This window comes from Hemitrygon akajei, unplaced genomic scaffold, assembly GCF_048418815.1.
Source record: "Hemitrygon akajei unplaced genomic scaffold, sHemAka1.3 Scf000035, whole genome shotgun sequence".
In the NCBI taxonomy this organism is placed as follows: Eukaryota; Metazoa; Chordata; class Chondrichthyes; order Myliobatiformes; family Dasyatidae; genus Hemitrygon; species Hemitrygon akajei.
Genome location: NW_027331921.1, coordinates 10,656,487 through 10,678,869, shown reverse-complemented (window position 1 = coordinate 10,678,869; position 22,383 = coordinate 10,656,487). Strand labels below are relative to the sequence as shown.

At 47.5% G+C, this 22,383-nt stretch overlaps 1 protein-coding gene across 1 annotated transcript in view; it reads right to left on the bottom strand.

The window, feature by feature from the left end:
• Positions 1-7,365: 7,365 nt before the first annotated feature.
• The window catches only part of LOC140720032 (uncharacterized), a 41,242-nt gene continuing 26,224 nt past the window's right edge, over positions 7,366-22,383 (bottom strand). The window contains exons 6-10 of the mRNA XM_073034930.1: positions 14,718-14,834; positions 13,491-13,820; positions 9,587-9,729; positions 9,062-9,126; positions 7,366-7,912 (exon numbers count right to left, since the gene is read on the bottom strand). Coding sequence (XP_072891031.1) covers positions 7,723-7,912; positions 9,062-9,126; positions 9,587-9,729; positions 13,491-13,820; positions 14,718-14,834 — 845 coding nt within the window. The 3' untranslated portion in view covers positions 7,366-7,722. The remainder of the gene's footprint in view (positions 7,913-9,061; positions 9,127-9,586; positions 9,730-13,490; positions 13,821-14,717; positions 14,835-22,383) is intronic.

The following is a 22,383-nucleotide window of genomic DNA, read 5'->3' as shown; positions in this document are numbered from 1 at the left end:
AGATAACAATTAATGTAAAATGCTAGATATTAATAAATACAGCAAAAATGTCGAGTTAGTGCGTTCGAATATGTGATGGTGTAGAGGAAGAAGCTGTTCCTGAATGGTTGTGTGAGGGGGTTTTAGACTCCTGTAACTCCTCTCTGATGTAGTAACGAGCAGAGAGCCTCTCCAGGGTGGTGAGGGTCCTCCGTGATGGATACCGCCTTCTCAAGGCGTCGTCTTATGAAAATATCCTCAATAGTGGGAGGGGTGAGACGGTCAGAGTGCTGGTTATAACCGTCTGAGTCCTCTTGCGATTCTGTTCGTTTAGCCTCCCCACCAGGAGGCGATCCGACGGGACAGAATTATATTCATCGCCCATCCAATGACATCTCCTCATCTTCAATGACAGCCCACATCTGTCAAATTCCTAACGCTGTGATCCCTTCTGTAATGAGAGAGTTATGAACGATGTTGAACACAAATGCAGAGTGAGGTCTGGAATTAACTCAGACTCAGACTCGAAGTAAAATAGACGGCAAGAAACCAATCGAAGGACAGCACAAACAGTGGTACTGGAAACGCAACTCTTGCGATTGAGCACTGAGTGCTCAGCTAGTGCCCTTTAACGATAGACTTCCATAGCAACGTCTGGAGTTAATACTTGCATCGACTCGAAGTAAACTAGACGGCACCAAACCAATCGAAGGACATCACACACAGTAGGACTGGAAACGCAACTCCTCCGGTTGAGCACTGAACACTCTGCAAATCTCTGGTGAGACCGCACTTAGAGTATTGTGTTCAATTCTGGTCACCTCGTCATAGGAAGGATGGGAAGCTATGGAGATGGTGCAGAGGAGATTTACCAGGATGTTGCCAGGTTTGGAGAACAAGTCATATGAAGGAAGGTAAGCAGAGCTGGGTCTAAAAAATTATGAGAGATATAAATAGGGTGGATAGTCAGTACTTGTTTCCCAAGGCACCAATAGCAAACACCGGAAGGCATATGTACAAAATTAAGGGAGGGAAGTTTAAGGGAGACGTCAGGGGTAAGTTTTTTACACAGAGGGTTGTGGGTGCCGGGAATGACTTGCTCGGGATGGTGGTGGAAGCTAAAACATTAGGCGTATTTCAGAGCCTCTTGGACAAGTACATAGAATAAAGAAAAATGGAGTGTTACGGGATAGTGTGGGTTTAGTATTTTTTTTAAGGATTATATGGGTCAGCACAACATGGAGGGCTGAAGGGCCTGTACCGTGCTGTAGTGTTCTCTGGTTCGGTGGTTCTATGGAGTGCTCAACAAGAGGCCTTTAAGTACAGACTTCCAATGCAGGAATGTGTCAGGGAATAATTGCCAGTCTGAGTCCAAGAAGGAAAGTGACGTCACCGTTCTCTGGGAAATGGAGTTGCGGGAACTTGCCTGCCTGCCCTGTTCGGTCGAACACGTAACACCTTCGTGTTTGCATGACCGTGCAGGGCCCAATGTAGGCCCTCTTATTTACTGACAGCCAGGAACCCAGGAACTTCAAATGATTACATACGTCGTAGCAGCCTCATTAGACCATCGAATTTGCTCCCCATTTCATCATCGCTGATCCATTTCCCTCTCAGCCCTAAATCTCTTGGCATCTCCCTGTCTCCGTTCATCCCCTGACTAATCAGGAATCTATCAAACTCTGCCTTCAATATACCCAAATGGCCGGGTCTCTACGGCGGCCTGCGACATTCAATCCGGCAGATTCACCACGCGTTGGCTGAGAAAATTCCTCCTCATTTCCTTTCTGAAAGATATCCCTCTATTCTCAGGCTGTGTCCCTTGGTTCGAGACTCCCCTCCAATAGGGAACATTCTCTTCACATCCATTCTGTTATAGGCTTTCTCTATCCGGGAAATGTCAATAAAGTCACCCCTCATTCATCTGAATTCCAGCGAGTACAGGCCCCGGAGCATCACACCGCCGTCATATGACAAGCCGTCCAATCCGGGAATCATTTTCCTGAACCTCCTTTGAATACTTTCCCATATGAGCACACATTTAGTTCGATAAGGGACCCAAACTGCTCATAAATCTCCAAATGTGTCCTCAGAGTTCCTTATTGAGACAGAAAACTCCATCCTTGCTTTTAGATTCTAGTTCTCTCGAAATTAATGTGTGGGGGTAAACTACATATGAGATCTGACCGCGAGTGCGTGACGGGACGAGGAGAAAGTAGTTTCACTGTGTGTCTGTACCAGGGAGAGTCTGATGGGACCGTGTGGAGAGGTGTCTGACCACGGGTGTGTGTTGTGGAGAGCGTGACTCATTACCTGATTCGGGGAATGTGTGATGGGATAGTATGAAGGAAGCCCCGCTCTGGGTCTGACTGACGGAGTGCTGGACTCATATAATCTTGGCGTTGGGACAGACTCTGATCAGAGATTGGGAGCGGGGGAAATGAGTGCACTAGAAACCAGCGCCTCGCGTTTCTTTGAACAACAATTAGGGTATCAGAGGTGGATAGACCCGATGCGATAGCGCAAGGTACCACGAATTCAATAAAACCGTAAAACAAACGATACTTCGTTAAACTTCACTCTTTATTCATAGCATGATATGGGGGGAGTTACAGACTGATCTCCCAAAGAGACAGTCCGGACACTGCCCACCCCCGAACACAATTCTACCCAATTTATAGCATTGATCATTACAGGAAATATTATAATTACGCGAGTTAATACAGTTTTGGAACAGTTTCGATCGCATGCCAAGATACAATTAGATATAAAATAATTTTTGGTTTGCTATTATTATTTTTGCTAAGGCCAGCCTGGTTACAACTTAACTCGCTGATATTGGCACCTCCCCCGACACTTCCCCCTTCTCTCGAACGTCTGTCCCGTAGTTATACCTTGAGATGCCCCTTCTATCAATCTATACCCATATTTAGTTATGCTCAGCACTTTTAGAGAACAATGCCTAGTGCGTCACCTGTTGCCGGGCAGAGTTTCTTTCTGACTGGTCAGTCACATAAGATACCTATAAGACAATTGATCATAAACTAATCATACCCCTTAATCCGTTCCTCCATCTACCGATCCCTCTACCTAAGTTTACCTTTCCCTTCATCATTCCCCCTTTTAGCATTCCATGATACCAACTGCACGGGCGTCGAAAAGGACATCAGCATCAGCCTCTCCGTGACAATTCTGCAGCCAGTATTTAGGCAGATCATTATCACGCTACGCACAAAAATTATAACAATGAAAGTAATCAGCCCGTTCAGTAGATAAGCCCCACAAGATACTCCTAGCAACCATCCCAACCAGACCTCTCCTGTCTCTGGACCTTGCCTGAAGTCATCCAGTTGTTTCTTAATAGACTGAATAGCCTGAGTTACATTTTCGGACTCATCAGTAACATGGGTAATGTATTTGTCTCCGACTATGGCGCAAACCCCTCCCTGCTGGGCCAGCTGGTAATGCATAGCATACCTGGTTTGCTCTGCCCAGAGTCGTAACTCCACCATTTCCCTGTTAACGACCTGCAGGCTTTCCACCGTACTCTTTCCCAATGCCGTTAGCCCACAAATGAGGTAGTAACGTTTCTATGCAGCTGTGACTCTCTAAGAACCCCCTAGAGAGAGAGTGTGTACAGGAACCCATAGCCCAGAGAAGAGCCCAAAGTAACAGAATTCCTCCAGTCAGCACATAATTTCTTACTCACAGCTCGAGCTATCAGTCGTCGCCGAATGTGACCCTTCTGGGGGCAGAGTGTGGTCCAATGGTTCCTACCGCAAAGAGGGTAGGTAGAGTGGTGTGGCCGTAGTATAGGTGCCGTTAAACAGGAACACACATCCTGTCATGGCCCGGTAGCTGAATTCTCACGGATTAATTTCTGATCACACATGAGCTCTCCTTGGGATACAGGAAGGCGTATTCAAAAGTCTCTGAACCAGCTGACACGAGTCCCATTACAATATCCACACACATACTGAATTCCCCAAGTGAGGGGCACACATTGTTCTTGGATACATTTGCAAGAGAAGATTCCCTTGTCTATCTTACATCGGCTGTCCAAACAATGTCTCTCCAGGTAAGGTGTTTCCCGGGGTACCCTGGCGGAAACGCATCCCCATCCCTTCCCCGTGAAACAGGAGGGATAATACTTGGTGCTTTTACAGCGTGAACTATGTACCCACTCTTCCCTGTCCCCCCGTGACACGCCGTTCACGAGTCCCGAAACACTCAGGGGACCCGGTATTGTCAGCACCTACGCCCATTTTCTTAATGAAGTATCTCCCAGCCCCTCTACGAAACTTTTCCTCTATCCTTTCCATTCTGCCCTTGATCTATCCTCCACTATTAAGTTATCCTTAGCCCAGGTTAGCCCTGATGGGTTAGCTACCAGCGGTGCTTCTACAGATTGCACCAAATGGTAGCACGCAGTACGGTTACGGTGCAGACGTTTATGTGTTTGATCAAGCAAGTTGTCCTCTAAGGAATCAGTTGCAACAGACAATAAAGAAATGAGTCCACAAATAGTTAATTGCGGCCAGGGAGCCATCTTTTACAGTCCCTGAGATGTATCCAATGTTCCTGGCCTTGTACTTTAACTACCGTCGGTGTTTGCAATAGTATCTGGAATGGTCCTTTCCACCGGGGCTCAATCCCTGATCAGTACCGAATCTCCAGTTTTCAGCTCCGGCCACTCCGCTCCTTGCCCTCCGGGATCCTTAAGGGTATTCTTTACCTCTGAGTTCAGAAACTTTAGAGAACACGTTAATTGGTGGAAGTACTTCTGCAATTCATCCCCCATGACATTAAGGTCAATTTTGGCGGGACGCTGCATGTCAGCATCCCATGGAGTCTTTCCAGGACGCCCATAAACAATTTCATCTGCTGATACCCCTGCAGTGGAATGTGGGATAATTCCCATAGGGTATAAAGCTAACGGAAGGACCTTCAGCCAGCTGAGTCCGGTTTCGGATATTAACTTATTCAGCTTATTCTTCAGGCTGCCGTTAGCCGGATCCACTGTTCCTGCAGCCTTCGGGTGGTAGAACAGTGAAACTGCTGTTCAACGTGCAGCATCTCGCATAGCTGTTTATTTATTTGCCCCACAAAGTGAGGGCCATTGTCCGAACTTATCGGTCTGGGTACCCCAAATCTGGGTATAATCTCTGAAAGCGACACCCTTACCACCGTGGAAGCTTTATTACTGGTGGTTGGAAAAGCTTCAATCCGTCTACTGAACACATCTACAATCACTAAACAGTACTTATGACAGTGTACACGCGGTGATTCAATAAAATCAAGCTGAATGCATTCAAAAGCACCACTTGGCAAGGGGGGGTTTCCTGGGGCACATTTTACTCCCTTTCCCGCGTGTGTCTTTTGCCGTATCAAACAGGCTTGTATCTTTGCCGTGGCCGCCTCCTCCAGCCTTGGGTGCCACCAGGTGCAGAGCAAAATATTACCCATTCCCTCCTTGCCAAGGTGGGTGTCCGTACGCAGGCAATCAATAAGCAGCGGTAACAAAGCATCAGGGATACAAACCTGGCCATCTGGGGTCTGCCAGAGGCCGGTGGACACCGAATGCGCACATCCGTGTGTCTTCGAGGGTTGCTTTTCTGAATCAGGGGCGTCCCCCTGGAGCTTTCGAACTGTAGCCCTGCCTGGAGTGCCCGGCGCTGGTGGCGATTTAGTCGTGGTGAAAGTTAATCGCTCGGTAGTGGAAACTATGATAGTCGCCTCCTGTGCAGCCTGTTTAGCTGCCAAGTCGGCCCTGTTGTTGCCTTTAGTCACTGCAGAGTCGTCTATTAGGTGAGCCGGGCATTTAATAACGGCCAATGTTTCGGGGAGGAGTATAGCCTGGAGGAGATTCTTTACATACGTGGCATTCTGGATGGGGGTCCCACAGGAGGTGAAATATCTTCGCTGTGCCCAGAGTTGTCCAAAATCAAGGGCCACCCCAAACTTGTAGCGAGAGTCTGTATAAACATTGGCCCCTTTGTTCTTAGCTAAAGTACAGGCGCGAGTGAGAGCAAAGAAGTTTGCTTTTTGGGCAGAGTCTGGGGGCTGGGGAGCGCCACCTTCGAGCTGGGAGGGTTGCCGGCTACGGCGTATCCGCAGAGGCATTCCCCGGTCCCAGAGACTGTGGAGCTGCCATCCACGTAAAGGGTAAACTTTGCCCCTGAAACAGGTGCATCTGAGAGGTCAGGGCATGGTCGTGACGAAATCTGAAGGACTATTCCAAAGTGGACTGTTCCAATAAAAGTGAGAGAGAGAGAGAGAGAGAGAGAGAGAGAGAGAGAGAGAGAGAGAGAGAGAGGAGAGAGAGAGAGAGAGAGAGAGAGAGAGAGAGAGAGAGAGAGAGAGAGAGAGAGAGAGAGAGAGCAGCGTGTGTACTAATTCAGCAGCAGGGATGAGAGAGAGAGAGTCTGTGAGTTGCCTTTCGAAACTGAAAGGCGGAGCGAAATGACGGACAGCTGGTGGTCCGCACTGCTGAGATATATACAAGCTCACATGACTTTTCAGTCAGACAGACAAGACACCCAGGAGACACACAACTCCAGAGGCATGGGGGACACTGGTGGGCTTGGTGTGCCCACAACAGGGGTGGGGATGTTTGCTCACACTGTGGACAAAGAAGTGACCGGTGGAACGTTATCGGTGTGTTCAACCCTGGCCTGGGTTGACAGCGTTACCGTGGAAGACCGGCATCCCCCTTCCTATCGTCACAAGTTAGTGACTTTTAAATCAGTGGAGGATCGGCACCGGCACTGGAACCTAAATCAACACTCTATCCCCCTCTCTCCAACTCTACTCAAACCAAATTCCAGAACTGAACTGATTACTTACCATACCACCGTAAGACTGTATCAGCTAACCATCTGAGCTGGAGAAGCTTGGAATCTTTATCTACTCACCGATATACGCATATACTCTGCTAGACTGCTTACCTTATCTTGTTTGATATTACCTTACTCACGTAGTTACTAATAAAATAGAGTTCATAACGGAAGACTCAGACTGCAGGTGTGTCCATTTCTGCTGGTCCTTTTTAACCCGTTACGCGATACGGACCGCCCACACATTCTGACCTGTTGCATCGGCGCCTAGCGCGGATGCTGCACCGCACGATGGCGCCAGAGGCCAGAGAGGGCTGTGGACACCACCGGCTCCATCACGGGCACAACCCTCACCAGCATCGAAGGCAGAGGTTAGAAGGCGGGATCCATCACTGAGGCCGATCACCCGGGAACGGGCTCCCTGTTATTCATTTCCATCATCAGAGAAGAGGCACAGGAGCCTGCAAACTCAATGGACCAGGAACACCTGCTTCCCCTCCGCCAGCAGATGTTTTGAATGTATGAGTACCGGCTCGACATTTTTGCAGCATTTATTATCTTTTTGCATCCTACATTAATTTTCCATTCTTGCGACGTACAGATCCTGCAAAGATACAAATCTCAGGGCGGATAAGTCACGGATAATGAGTCAGGTGGTGAACATGCGATACAGTCCTTTGATGCTGGGAGAGGGAGGCAGGAAAGTGTGGGGAGGAAAACTGGGGATGAAATAGAGAGAGATGACAGGGGTGGAGTTATGGAGACGAGTTTGGGAATTTGAGGGTAAACAGAGAGCGAGATGCCGAGTAAGAGTAAGAGAGAGGAGAATAGGGTAGAGGCGAGGGGCAGAGTGGATGGGTTTGTCGGAGTCTGGGAGAGCGCTGGAATTGGGGTAATGTCCTTCGATTTAAGTCAGCTCCACGGGCTGTTGACAGACATCCCGGATCTTTAACGGAATATCCGGGCACAAAGATGCAGACTTCTCACAGATGAAACGGTGCTCATCATTATTGCAACTTCGATACCAAGGAGATTTACATTTTCCGCATTCGACCTGTCCAGCGTTCACCTTGTACTCGACGTTCGAGGCCGCTTCCCTGTCAAGGAGGGATAAATATTTTCAAAAGGGGACAACACAACTCCAGCAGACAGTCCTGTGTCAGTCCCCAAAATACTCACACTGACTCAATCTCTCCTCACCGACCGATGTCAGTCTCCAAAGTACTCCAACTGACCTTCTCTCTCCCCACATACCTGTTCCAGTTTCTAAAATAGTCTCACTGACCCTTTCTCCGTGACCCTGTGTTAATCCCCGAATAATCCTTTGCCAACACTCTACCCTCAGAACATTTTCAGTCCCCAAAATAACCCCATGATCACACTTTCTCCACACAGTACCCTGTCACACCCCAACTTATTCCCAGAGACAAAGCCTCTCCCCACGGCCCAATGACAGAGCCCAAAATGCTCCCAAAGTCTTCTTCACTCCCCATGGAACCTTGTCAGTCCCCAAAGTCATCCTGTTGTTCCAGTCTCTTCACAGCCCGGTCTCTGTCCCCAAAATACTCCCACAGACACTTTCTCTCCTACAGCCACGTATCTGTCCCGAAAATACTTGCACTTCCTACTCTCACCCATCAGCTCCGTGCCTGTCCCCAATATAATCTCACTGTCCAACCTTCTCCCTAAAGACCTGTGTCAATCACCAAAACACTCTCACTTCCCACTCCCTTCTGACAGTCCATGTCAGCCCACAAATTAAACCAACTTTCCGCTCTCTACCAAGGGCCTGTGTCGGTCACAAACTAATCGCATTGCCTAATCTCACCCCACAGACCCGTGTCAGTCCAAAACTAATCGCAGTACCCCATTCCCTGTCCACAGCGTCCCTCCCCAAATACTTCCACCGACGCAGTTTCTCCCCACTGACCTAGAGAACACAATCCCCGAAACACTCCCCCTTTCCATATTCTTCATACAGACTGCAAAGGTCAACAAATTAATCGCACTGCCCAGTCTCTTCCTACGGGGATACCAGGCCACAGAATACTCCTACTGTCTTACTCTCTCCCCATAGACCCGTATCTGTCCCCAAAATATCCGCAGTGACCCACCTCTCACCACAGAATTGAGACAGCATCCAAAAGATCCCCGTGCCCCTCCTCCCCCACGGACAAGTGTCTGTCCCCAAAATTAATCGCACTGCCAAATCTCTTTCGAAAATCAGGCATGACCCCAAATCTCACCCCGCTTTGCATGTTCCAATCCAGTATGAACCGTCTTGGCCGCGGACACGGTTGTTAATAAAATTCTGTGAAATTAATTTGCAATCATTAATGATTGAAATCGATCACAATGTAAGGAGCGTCACTTTGTTTCTCACCCGCAGAGTGTAATCGGACGGTGTGGAGGGAGAGTCACTCCGTGTCTGACCCCGGGACTGTGTGATGGGACGGTGCGGAGGGAACTTCACTCTGTGTCTGACCCCGGGACTGTGTGATGGGACGGTGCGGAGGGAGCTTCACTCTGTGTCTGAACCCGGGAGTGTGTTTTGGGACGGTGTGAAGGGAGATTCACTCTGTGTCTGACCCCGGGAGTGTGTGATGAGACAGTGTGGAGGAGGATTCACTCTGTGTCTGACCCCGGGAGTGTGTGATGGGACCGTGGGGAGGGAGATTCACTCTGTGTCTGACCCCGGGACTCTGTGTTGGGACGGTGTGGAGGAATATTCAATCTGATCTGGGTATATTATCTGTCCATCTGACACATACCTCTTCCTCGTCTGAATTTATTTCAAGAAGCATTGAATCAGCGATAGAACAGAGTTGCTTCGCCCAATCGTAAAAACTTTCAAACGAGGAAATGAAATAACACTGGCATTCATTTCTGATCCAATCCTTGGAACACGTTTGCTCTGGAAATCAGAAACAAGAACAGTGAATTGCTCATTACATCCGCTGAGTGTCAGATGCAGAAACAGGAACCCTCCACACAGTCCCATCACACACACCAGGGGTCAGACACAGAGTGAAGATCCCTCCACACCTTCGCATCACAGATTCCCGGGGTCAGACACACAGAGTGAAACTTCCTCCACAGTGTCCCATCACGCAATCCCGGGGTCAGACACAAAGTGAAGCTGCCTCCACACCGTCCCATCACACACTCCCGGGGTCAAACACAGCGCGAAGCTCCCACAACACTGTTACATCACTCATTTTTCGGATTAGAGCTTCTTCGCTCGTCCTGTGAACGCAGAGTGAAGCTCCCCCTGTGGCGCCGCAATAACGCACTCTCGGGTTCAGACAGTAGGTTCCTTGACGCACTGCCAGCGTTCGGACACCAGGTGTCGCTCTCGCCGCACGTCTCCGCGCACATTCCCGAGAGCAGCCAGAGTCTACAGAACCCCTCCCCCCCCCCCCACACAACCCCCTCCCTCTCTGCCTTCTGATTAGGTGCGGCGAAATTGGTGATATTACCTCACCATTTCTGCTAGTCAGCAGTTGGCAGATTTCAGTCTTGGTTTGGCTGAGATTTTTGCTCTTCATTTCGAGGTCATTGAATTTGCCTCGGAGATCAGTTTGCGTTTGATGCTGATCAGAGAGATCAGAGCTCAGGACGGAGAGGATGTTTTCCAGGACCAACAGTTTGTTTTCAAGAATGGAGAGCTAGCTTTCGAGGACAAACAATTTGCTTATGAGGATGGAGACGTTGTTGTTGAGGGCCGAAACATTCTTGAGACAGGTCCTTGGATCCAGTCGGGAATCTCGGATTTCCTGGTTTTAAGGGTGAGTTCAGCTCGTGGAGTTGCAGCTGATGCTGAGTCCTGTTCATGTCCTGATATTTTTTCAAAAGGCTCCGATATTTTTGATCGGATGCGATCTGACACTGACGGATCTGTAACGCTGAGGGTGATGGTGAAGGAGTGTCGGCGTCACGGTGAATCGTGTTTTGGTGCTACAGTAAGCGGTATGTCGGTATCACGTTGAGGGGTGTGGGTGGGAATAACAGGATCCTTTTCTGGTCTTCTGCCATTGACTGGTGGTGTTCCCCAGGTGTCGGTGTTGAGACCCTTCTTTTTATGCTGTATAACAATGATTTAGATGATGGAATCACAAGATCCCAGGACAAAGGAGCAGAAGTAGGCCATTCGGCCCATTGAGTCTGCTCTGTCACTCCACCATGAGCTAAACCATTCTCTCGTCTAGTTAAATTTTCCGGCTTTTTCCCTATATCCCTTGATACACAGACTAATTAGATACCTATCAATCTCCTCGTTAATCACCTTAAATGATTAGGCATCCACAGCTGTATGTGGCAACGAATTCCACAAATCCACGACCCTCTGGCTAAAAGAAATTCTCCTCAACTCTGTTTTAAATGGATACACTCTATTTCTAAGACGGTGGCCTCTTGTCTTGGCATCTCTCTCCTGAGATCCAAACTTTCCAAACTTTCCCAATCCACTTTCTTATTAAAATCCCCCTTAATTATCTTGATATTTATCTTCTGACACTTTTTTTTTCAATTTCCGGCTGTTACTTGTAGTCCACATCCCGGCTGCTGTTTGGAGGCCTTTATATAACGGTTATTAGTGTATTTTTACCCTTGCCAGTTCTAATCTCGACGCATAAGGATTCTACCCCTTCTGATCCTATAGTCCTTTTTTCAAGTGATTTGATACCGTTGCTTACCATCAGGCCCACGCCACCCCCTTTCCGACCTTCCTATCTTTCCTATACACTGTGTATCCTTGGACATTCAGCTCCCAATCACATCCATCACTTAGCCATGACTCGGTGACGGCCACAATGTCTTATATTTTAACCGGTAGCTGTACAACAAGGTCTTTCACTTTATTTCTAATGCTGTGTGCATTTAAGTACAGTAGATTTAGATCAGTATCTGTTACCGACTTTGCTATATTTCTATCGCACAGCAAATTCTCCTGTCTATTCACCGGCCTGTCCTTCTTGCCATCTTTGCTGCACAGTACCTTTGACTTATTTCTATTTTCCTCTTGCTCGACTCCAACGCTCTGGCTTCCTTCCCCCTGCCAACTTAGTTTAAACCCTCCCTAACAGCTATATGAAACAATCCCGCCAGGATATTAGTACCCTTGGATTTCAGGTGTAACCCACCGTTTCTGTATAAGTCATACCACCCCAAAATAGATTCCAATGATCCAAGAATTTGAAGCCCTGCCCCCTGCACCGGTAACTTAGCCACACATTCATCTGCTTAATTCTGCTACTCTTACTTTCATTAGGCAGTCATCCTGAGACTATCACTCTGGAGGTCCGGCTTTTCAATTTTCTTACCAGCTCCCAGTAATCATCCTTCAGGACCTCCACTCTTTTTCTGTCTATGTCCTTGGTACCAACATGTACCAAGACTCCTGGCTGCTCGTCTTCTCTCCTCTGAGTACTCTGGACACGATCTGAGACATCCCGTACCCTGACACCAGGTAGGCGACACACCTCGTGTTTCCCTTAAATTTTTGCCCCCTAACTCTCAAATCATGTCCTCTCGTTTGAACCTCCCCTACTCTCAATGGAAACAGCCTATTCACGTCAACTCTATATATCCCTCTCAAAATTTTAAATACCTCGATCAAATCCCCCCTCAGCCTTCTACGCTCCAACGAATAGAGACCTAACTTGTTCAACCTTTCTCTGTAACTTAAGTGCTGAAACCCAGGTAACATCCTAGTAAATCGACTCTGCACTCTCTCTAATTTATTGATATCTTTCCTATAATTCGGTGACCAGAACTGTACACAATATTCCAAATTTGGCTTTACCAGTGCCTTGTACAATTTTAACATTACATCCCAACTTCTGTACTCAATGCTTTGATTTATAAAGGCCAGCGTTCCAAAAGCCTTCTTCACCACCCTATCTACATGAGACTCCACCTTCAGGAAACTATGCACTGTTATTCCTAGATCACTCTGTTCCACTGCATTCCTCAATGCCCTACCATTTACCCTGTATGTTCTGTTTGCATTATTCCTGCCAAAATGTAGAACCTCACACTTATCAGCATTAAACTCCATCTGCAAACGTTCAGCCCATTCTTCTAACCGGCATAAATCTCCCTGCAAGCTTTGAAAACCCACCTCATTATCCACAACACCTCCTACCTAAGTATCATCAGCATACTTACTAATCCAATTTACCACCCTATCATCCAGATCATTTATGTATATTACAAACAACATTGGGCCCACAACGCCCCATGGCTCACTCATGGGGTCAGGCTCCCTCCACAACATCCAATCACACAGTTCGGTGTCACAAAGAATGAAAGTGCCTTTGCACCGTCCCATTGCACAATCCCGGTGACAGATACAGAGTGAAAATGGATTCTGTTCTATCAGACATTCCCGGAGTGAGACGTAGAGTGAAGCTGTAATGTTACGTCTCACAATCCCGTGGTCAGACGCAGAGTGAATCCACCTCCACAACGTCCCATCACACTCTCCTGGATTCAGTGGTAGAGTGAATCTCCCTCCACGCAGCCCCATCACACACTCACCGAGTCAAACACAGAGTGAATCACCCTCTATACCATTTCTTCACACACTCCCGATATCAAGCACAGAGTGACGCTTCCTCTCTCCATGTCTGCCCCGTGATGAGGAGCGGGTGCAAGAGGGGGATGATGCCTCACCTCTTCTGCTGGTCAACAATGCACAGATTTGACCCTTGGTTTCGTTGGCAGATCTGTACTTCGTTTCCATCTCAGTGAACTGTTGACGGAGTTCAGTGTGACTTCGTTTAAGAACAGACAAATTAGAGTTGAGCACAGAGCGATCCTTGAGACAGGTTCTCTGCGTCTGATTCAGATGGGAAATCTCCGATATTGTGGATTGAAGGGTTGCGTTTAACTCATGGACTTGTAGTCGACATTGGCGCTGGGTCCTGTTCATCTCGTGATTCTCTTCCCAAAGGAGCTGGTAGTTTCGGTCGGATGTGATCTTAGACTGACGAATCTGTGATACTGAGAGAGATAGTGAAGGATGTTTAGCGTTTACAGTGACACGTGAATCAGCGTCACGCTACCGAACGGGTCACAGAGAGTGTTGTGTCAGTGCCACAGTGAAGGATGTGCCGGTGGCACAGGCGTGTCTCTTTCACACTGAGGGATATATCAATGTCCCGGTAAAGGTTTTTTGGGGTCAGGGGTCATGCATGGGGGTCTGCGTCAGTATCGTGCGGGGTATGTTCGAGCTGCTGTGAGGGACGTGTCGGTGTCACTGTGATAGGTGTTTCTGTGCCCCGGCGAGAGGTGTGCCGATTGCAAGGCGTGGGAAATGTCGAGTGAGGGGCCTGGTGGTGTCACGGTTGGTGGATTATCTGTGTCATGGTGTGGGGTGTGCTGGTCTCACAGAGCGGGGTATGTCTGTGTCTCGGTGAGAGACATGTCATGGCCACGGTGGGTGTGAGAGTGTCACGCTGAGCTGTGCGACGGTACTATGCAGAGTACACGAAGAGTACTCTGTCGGTGTCATTGTGAATTTAGATATTGGTATCACGCTGAGGGTTTGCCTGTGTCATGCCTCAGTGAGTAGTGCATCGGTATTATGTTCAGGGGTGATACTGCCTGGGTAACGGTTGGGGGTACTTCTAAAAACCTTAGGATTTTCCTCCACCCTACACGCCAAGGCCTTCTCTTGATCCCTTCTTTCTGTCCACAGCCCCTTATAAATCTCTTTTTCTTGCTACCCTATGTTCCTCAATAGACCCATCTGATCCTTGCTTCCTAAACCTCATGTATGCTGCCTTCTTTCATCGGTGTTACAGTAAGCGGTGGGATTGTTGGTTTCATTTTATAATCTCAGTATATTCCACTGTCTTTATTTACGGTCTGACTCCAGTCGGAGACCGTTTTACTCACCATGGATCGATAGACCGGCCAATGTCACGATGAGGGCGGATGTAACTAGGCATAGTAGGCAGATCAGACGGTACGGTCTAGTTACGATCTTCATTTTCGACTGCTGTTCATGCGGAGCTGTGGAGAGACCATACGAACATAAGATGATAATAAATACTTATGGACCATAGGAGCTACTTAATGAATGTTTTACTTCATTATCTTAGTCACTATAGTGATGACTTGCAGCAGACTGAAAAATCTGAGCATGTAGATATTAAGAAAGAGGATGTAATGGAGCTTTAAGAAAGCATCAAGTTTGATAAGTCGCCGGTACCGGACGAAATATACCGCAGATTACCATGGGAGGCGAGGAAAGAGATTGCTGAGGCTCTGTCGATTATCTTTGCATCATCACTGGAGACGTGGGAGGGTCCGGAGGATTGGTGGGTTGCGGATGTTTTTCCTTTATTCAAGAAAGGGAGAAGAGATAACCCAGGAAATTATAGAGCAATGAGTCTTACGTCAGTGGTTGGTAAGTTGATGGAGAAGAATGATATAATTAGGAGTCAGCATGGCTTTGTAAAAGGCAGATCGTGCCTTACGAGACTGATTAAATTTTTGTGGGGATATGTCTAAACTCATTGATGAAGGAAGGCCAGCTGATGTAGTGTATATGGGCTTCAGCAAAGAATTTTATAAGATACCCCATGCAAGGTTTACTGAGAAAGTAAGGAGGAATGGGATCCAAGGGGATATTTTCTTGTGGATCCAGAACTGGCTTGCCCACAGAAGGCAAAGAGTGATTGTAGACGGGTCCTATTCTGCATGGAAGTCAGTGATCAGTGGAGTGCCTCAGGATTCTGTTCAAGGGCCCTTATTCTTCGTGACTATTATAAATGAACTGGATGAAGATGTGGAGAGATGGGTTAGTAGGTTTGCTGATGACACAATGTTTAGGGGTGTTGTGGATAGTTAGAGGGCTGTCAGAGGTTACAGCGGGACATTGATAGGATTCAAAACTGGGCTGAGAAGTGGCAGATGGAGTTCAACCCAGTTAAGTGTGAAGTGGTTGATTTTGATAGGTCAAATCGGATGGCAGAATATAGTATTAATGATAAAAGTCTTGACAATGTGGAGAATCAGCGGGATCTTGGGGTCCGAGATCAAAGCAGCTGCGCAGGTTGACTCTGTGGTTAAGACGTCGTACGGTGCATTTGCCTTCATCAATCGTGGAATTGAATTTAGGAGCCGAGAGGTAATGTTGCAGCTCTATAGGACCCTGGTCAGACCACACTTGGAGTACTGTGCTCAGATCTGGTCGCCTCACTATAGGAAAGACGTGTAATCCATAGAAAAGGTGCAAAGGAGATTTACAAGGATGTTGCCTGGATTGGGGAGCACGCCTTATGAGAATTGACTGAACTCGGCTTTTTCTCCTTGGATCGACGGAGGTTGAGAGGTGACCTGATAAAGGTGTACAAGATGATGAGAGACATTGATCGTGTGGATAGTCAGAGGCTTTTTCCCAGGACTGGAATGGCTCGCACGAGAGGACATGCTTTTAAGGTGCTTGGAAGTAGGTACAGAGGAGGTGTCAGGAGTAAACCGATCCATACTGAATTCTTTGTCAGTCCTCTACGCTGCCCACAACACGAACTTTCCTCGTATTATCTGCAAACCTACTAACCCTACTGACAGTCAGGAGAGGGAAGGGCAAGAATCAGGTATTACAGAGTACCCCAGTGGCTGTGTCCACTAACAATAAGTATTCCTGCCTGATTACTGTTGGGTGGGGACGGCCTACCTGGAGGAAGCAACAGTGGTCGCGCCTCTGTAACAGAGTCGGGTCCTGTGGATCGGATGTGTAGGGAAAGGAAGAGGAATGCAGCAGCGATAGGGGACTCTGTAGTTGGGTAGTCAGATAGGAGATTCTGTGAACGCAGAAAGAAACGCGGATGGTAGTTTGCCTCCCAGGTACCAGTGTCCGGGATGTTTCTGATCGCGTCCACGATATCCTGAAATGGGAGGGAGAACAGATCGTGGTACATATCGGTAGCGACGACAAAGGCAGGAAAAGGGAGGAGGTCATGAAGGAGTTAGGGAAAAAAGTTAGGAAGCTGAACCTCAAAGGTAGTTCCTGCCTGCGCCACGTGACAGTGAGACTAGGAATAGAATGAGGTGGAAGATAAATGCGTGGCTGAGGGATTGGAGCAGTGGACAGGAATTCAGATTTCTGGATCATTTGGAGCTCTTTTGCGACCAGGGTGACCTGTACAAAAAAGATGGGTTTGCACCTGAATCCGACGTTTGCTAAGGCTACTGGGGAGAGTTTAACCTGGAATTGCTCGGGGTTGGGAACCGAACTGAAGTGACAGAGGAAAGAGAGTTTGGCTCACAAATAGAGAAAGCTTGGAGACAGTGCGAGAGGGAGTATAGTCAGGTGGAAGAATTCAGGAATGGCAACTTCAAGTGCCGGGTTAAGATATTTCAGAAAAGATAGGGAGGAAGAAAAAGGTGGGGGCATGGCACTGTTGATCAGGGATACAGTCACCGCTTCAGAAAAGGAGGACACCATGGAGGAGTTGTCTGCGGAATCTCTGTGCGTGTACGTTAGAAATAGGAAGGGGTCAATAACTCTATGGACTATCCAATTGTAACAGGGACATCGAGGAGCAGAGAGGGAGACAGATTCTGGAAAAGAGTAATAACAACTGGATTGCTTTGGTGGGAGTTTTTAATTTCCCAACTATTGATTGGCATCTTCCTAGAGTGAGGGTGTTTAGATGGGGTGGAGTTTATTAAGTGTGTTCAGGAAGGATTATTGACACAAAATGTAAATATTCCTACAAGAGGAGAGGCTGCACTTGAACTGGTTTTGGGAAATGAACCTGGTCAGATGTCAGCTTTCTCAGTGGGAGAGCATTTTGGAGATACTGATCACAATTCTATCTCCTTTACCATAGCATTGGAGAGGGATAGACACAGACAAGTTAGGAAAACGTTTAATTGGATTAAAGGGAACTATCAGGCACAAAGTTGGAAGTTTGAATTGGAAACAGATGTTCGCAGGGAAACGTACGGAAGAAATGTGGCAAAGTTCAGGGTGTTCTTGTGTGGGGCTCTGGGTAGCTGCGTTCCACTGAGACATGGAAAGAATGGTCGGGTGCAGGAACCTTGGTGTACAAAGGCTGTTGTATATCACATCAGATGAAGAGAAGACCGTACGAAAATTAGAAAGACGAGGTAATGATACGAATCTAGAAAAATTTACGGCGAGCAGGAGGGAGCTTAAGAGTGAGATTAGGAGAGCCAGAGGGAGCCATGAGAAGGTCTTGGCGGTCAGAATTAAGGAAAACCCCAAGACATTCTATAAGTATTTTGAGATCAAGAGGATGAGACATGAGAAAATAGGACAAATCCAGTGAGACGATGGAAATGTGTGTAGGAACCGGAGGAAGTAGAGGAGGTTCTGAATGAATATTTGCTTCTGTTTTCACTACAGAAAATGATCTTGGAGATTGAAGGGATAGCTTGCAGTGGATTAAAAAGCTTAAGAATGTAGAAATTAAGAAAGAGGATGTGCTGGTGCTTTTGGAAAGCATCAAGTTGGACAAGTCACCGGGACCGGGTGGGATGTATCCCAGGCTACTGTGGGAAGCGAGGTAGGAGATTGCTGAGCCTCTGGCAATGACCTTTACATCATCAATGAGGACGGGAGGATTTCCGGAGGATTGGAGGCTTGCGAATGTTGTTCCCTTCTTTAAGAAATGGAGGAGGGACAACTCACAAAATTATACGCAAGAGAGTCTTACTATCGTAGTTGCTTGGTTGATGGAGAAGATCCTGAGAGGCAGGATTGATGAACATTTTGGGAGGTCTAATATGAATAGGAATAGATATCATGGCTTTGTCAAAGGCAGGTCGTGCCTCACGAGTCTGATAGTGTTTTTTGAGGACGTGACTAACCACATTGATGAAGGTAGAGCCGCAGATGTAGTGTATATGCATTTTAGCAAGGTATTTGATATGATACCACATGCAAGGCTTATTGTGAAAGTAAGAATTCATGGGATCCAAGGGCATATTGCTTTGTAGATCAATAACTGTGGTGCCCGCAAAAGGCAAATTACGCTTGTGGAAGGGTCATATTCTGCATGGACTCCTGTGATTAGCGGTGTGCCTCAGAGATCTGATCTGGGCCACCTACCCTTTGTGATTTTTATAAATAACCTGGATGAGGAAGTGGAGGGAAAGGGTTAATAATTTCGCTGTTGACACTATGGTTGGAGGTGTTGTGGATAGTGTGGAGGATTGTCCGATGTTACAGCGGGACATCGATAGGATGCAAAACTGGGCTGAGAAGTGTCCGATGGAGTTCCACACAGATAAGTGTGAGGGGTTGTTCATTTCGGTAGGTCAAATATGATGGCAGAACATAGTATTAATGGTAAGACTCTTGGCAGTGTGGAGGATCAGAGGGACCTTCGGGTCTGAGTCCATGGGACACTCAAAGCTGCTACTTAGGTTGGCTAGGTGGTTAGAAAAGAAATACGGCAAATTGTCCTTCATCGATCGTGGAATTGAATTTAGGAGCTAAGAGGTAATGTTGCAGTTATGTAGGACACTGTTCAGACCCCAGATGGAGTACTGTGCTCAGTTCTGGTTGACTCACTAAAGGAAGGATTTGGAATCTATAGAATGGATTCAAATGAGATTTTCGAGGATGTTTCCTGGATTGGGGAGCATGCCTTATGAGAACAGGTTGAGTGAACTCGGTGCTTTCTGTTTGGAGCGACGGAGGATGAGTAGTGTCAGGGCTGAAGTGCTTGTCACATGAGGACACACGTTTAACATCCTGGGGAGTCGGTGCAGAGGACATATCAGGGGTAAGTGTTTTAAGCAGACAGTGATGAGTGCGTGGAATGGGCTGCCGGCAACGGTGCTGGGGGCGGACACGATAGGGTCATTTAAGAACCTTTTGGATAGATACATGGACCGTAGAAAAATAGAGGGCTATCGGTAAGCCTAGGAATTTCTAAGATGGAGACATGTTCGGGACAACTTTGTGAGCCGAAATGCCTGCATTGTGCTGTAAGTTTTCAATGTTTCTCACTATATGAAGGACCTGGAAACCGTAAGAGATTTACAACGATGTTGCCTGGATTGGGGAGCATGCCTTATAAGAATAGGGTGAGTGAACTCGGCCTTTTCTCCTTGGAGTGATGGAGGATGAGAGATGAATTGATAGTGGTGTACAAGATAAGGAGAGACATTGTTCGTATAGATCATGTAGGCTTTTTTTCAGGGCTGAAATGGTTAACACGGGAGGGAATAGTTTGAAGGTGCTGGGAAGTAGGTGTAGAAGAGATGTCAGGGGTAAGTTTTTTACACAGAGATTGGTGAATGCGTAGAATGGGTTACCGGCGGCGGTTGCGAATGCGGTAATGATACGTTCTTTATAGGACTCCTGGATAGTTACATCCAGCTGAGAAGAACAGAGGGCTATGGGTAAAGACTTGGTAGTTCTTAGGTGGGACATGTTCGGCACAGATTTGTGGGTCGAAGGGCCTGTATTGTGCTGTATGTTTTCTATGTTTTTTATGTGTCTAAAGCAGCCCTCTACAATTTAATCCAGATCATTTATACACATCACGGATAGGCGAGGTCCCAGTTACATCCAGAGATACAAATTCTTTCACAGTTGTAGAGCAGCGTAAAACAATCACAGAATGCAGAGTAATGCGTCACAGTTACAGAGAGAGGGCAGTGTAGGAAGACGATAAGGTGCAAGGGGCCACGACGAGGTAGACCGTAAGGTCAGGAGTCCATCTGATCGGACTAGGGGGCCGTTCGGTAATCTGATATCTCAACCCAACCACACACACCCACCCCGATGGGAGGGAGTCCGGCTGATGAGACAGTGTGGTTGACATGATGTGCAGGGACTTCAATAAGGCATTTGTTGGGCATAATGGGGTGAGGCCTAGGGCGATTAGACTCACCGACTTGATTGCGGATTACCCGCTTGTCCTGATTGCCAGATAAAATGTACACTGACTTTAACAAGTGTAGTCACAAGATCCCAGATGGCAGATCACTCTGGGAGATGGAAGAGAGAAAAGGAGGCAGAGACGGAGAAAGAATTGACTGATGAGAGAGGGAGGGAGTGGGGAAGTAGGGACGGTGGAAGATGGAGGATGGAGAGAGGTACAGGATGGCGTGAGACCCAGGGAGAACTGTCGGGCTACTTTGATCTGGAAGGACGGATCAGGCACGGGGAGTAGATGTAATCTACCTTGACTTTAACAAGGTCTCAGATGGTACACTACTCCGGGGTGCCGGGAGACAGAGGGCACAGGATTGAGGTGAGAGTGGATGACGAGGAAGAGAGAGAGCTGAGGGAGGGAGGGGTGGTGGTGGTAGTGAAAAAGGAAGTAGACAGGGACGAGAGAGGGGGAAGGAGAAAAGGAGTGGAGATAATAGGGGAGGAGAGTCGGGCGGAGGAGGAAGAGAGGGGAGATGGGGAGATAGAAGGGCAAAGACGGGGAAAATATTTTTTTTTAAGAGAGTGGCTGGGGCGAATCGGGAACCGAGTAGAGGAGGAGATTGGTGGTGGAGGAGGATAAGGGTGTACGGGAGAGGCAGAGAGTGTGTGGTTGGTAATGTGAAAGTGGAGGAAGCGAAGGAGGAGAACGAGGATGTTGTCTAGTCTCGAGGGACTGATTTGTGCAGAGAGGCCGGACAGGTTGGGAATTTAATTCTTGGAACGTAGTGGTGACCTCACAGAGAAGTATAAAACCACGAGCGCTGAATGGGGAGGGTTTAAACTAGATTTGGAGGGGGGTGGAAACCGAAGGGCCAGAGCAAATCATGGAGCGGGGGTGGAAATAAATTGTGTTAAAAGTTCATGCAAAGTCAGAAATAGAAGTGTTGTGTATGGGTGTTACAATCTTCGGAGGCGTGTCTATTTCAGTGCGAGGAGGATTGTCCGGAAGGCAGACAAGCCGAGGGCGTGGATTGACACGAGGAATTATCACATCATAGCCATTAGTGAAACTTGGCTACAGGAGGGGCAGGACGGCAGCTTAATGTTCCAGGGTTCCGATGTTTCAGACGTGATAGAGGCAGAGGGATGAAGGGTGGGGGTGGGGGTGGTGACATTGCCAGTCAGGGAAAATGTTACAGCAGTGCTCAAGCAGGACAGATTAGAGCGCTCGGCTACCGAGGCCATATGGGTGGAGCTGAGAAGCAGGAAAGAGTTGATGACCACATTAATGGGGTTGTATTACAGACCACACAATAGTCAGTGAGAACTGGAGGAGCAAATCTGCAGAGAGACAGCAGACAACTGCAGGAAACAAAACGTTGTGATAGTAGGGTATTTTAATTTTCCACATATTGATTGGGATTCCATACTGTTAAAGGTCCAGATGGGTTAGTGTTTGTAGAATGTCTTCAGCAAAGTTTTCTATAGCAGTATGTGGAGTTACCAACTAGAGAGGATGCAATTTTAGATCTCCTATTAGGAAACGAGTTAGGACAGGTGACGGAAGTCTGTGTGGGGAAACACCGAGGGACAGTGATCATACCGCCATTAGTTTTAACTTGATCATGGATAAAGATAGATCTTGTCCTAGGGTTGAAGTTCTAAACTGGAAAAGGGCCAAATTTGAAGAAATGAAAA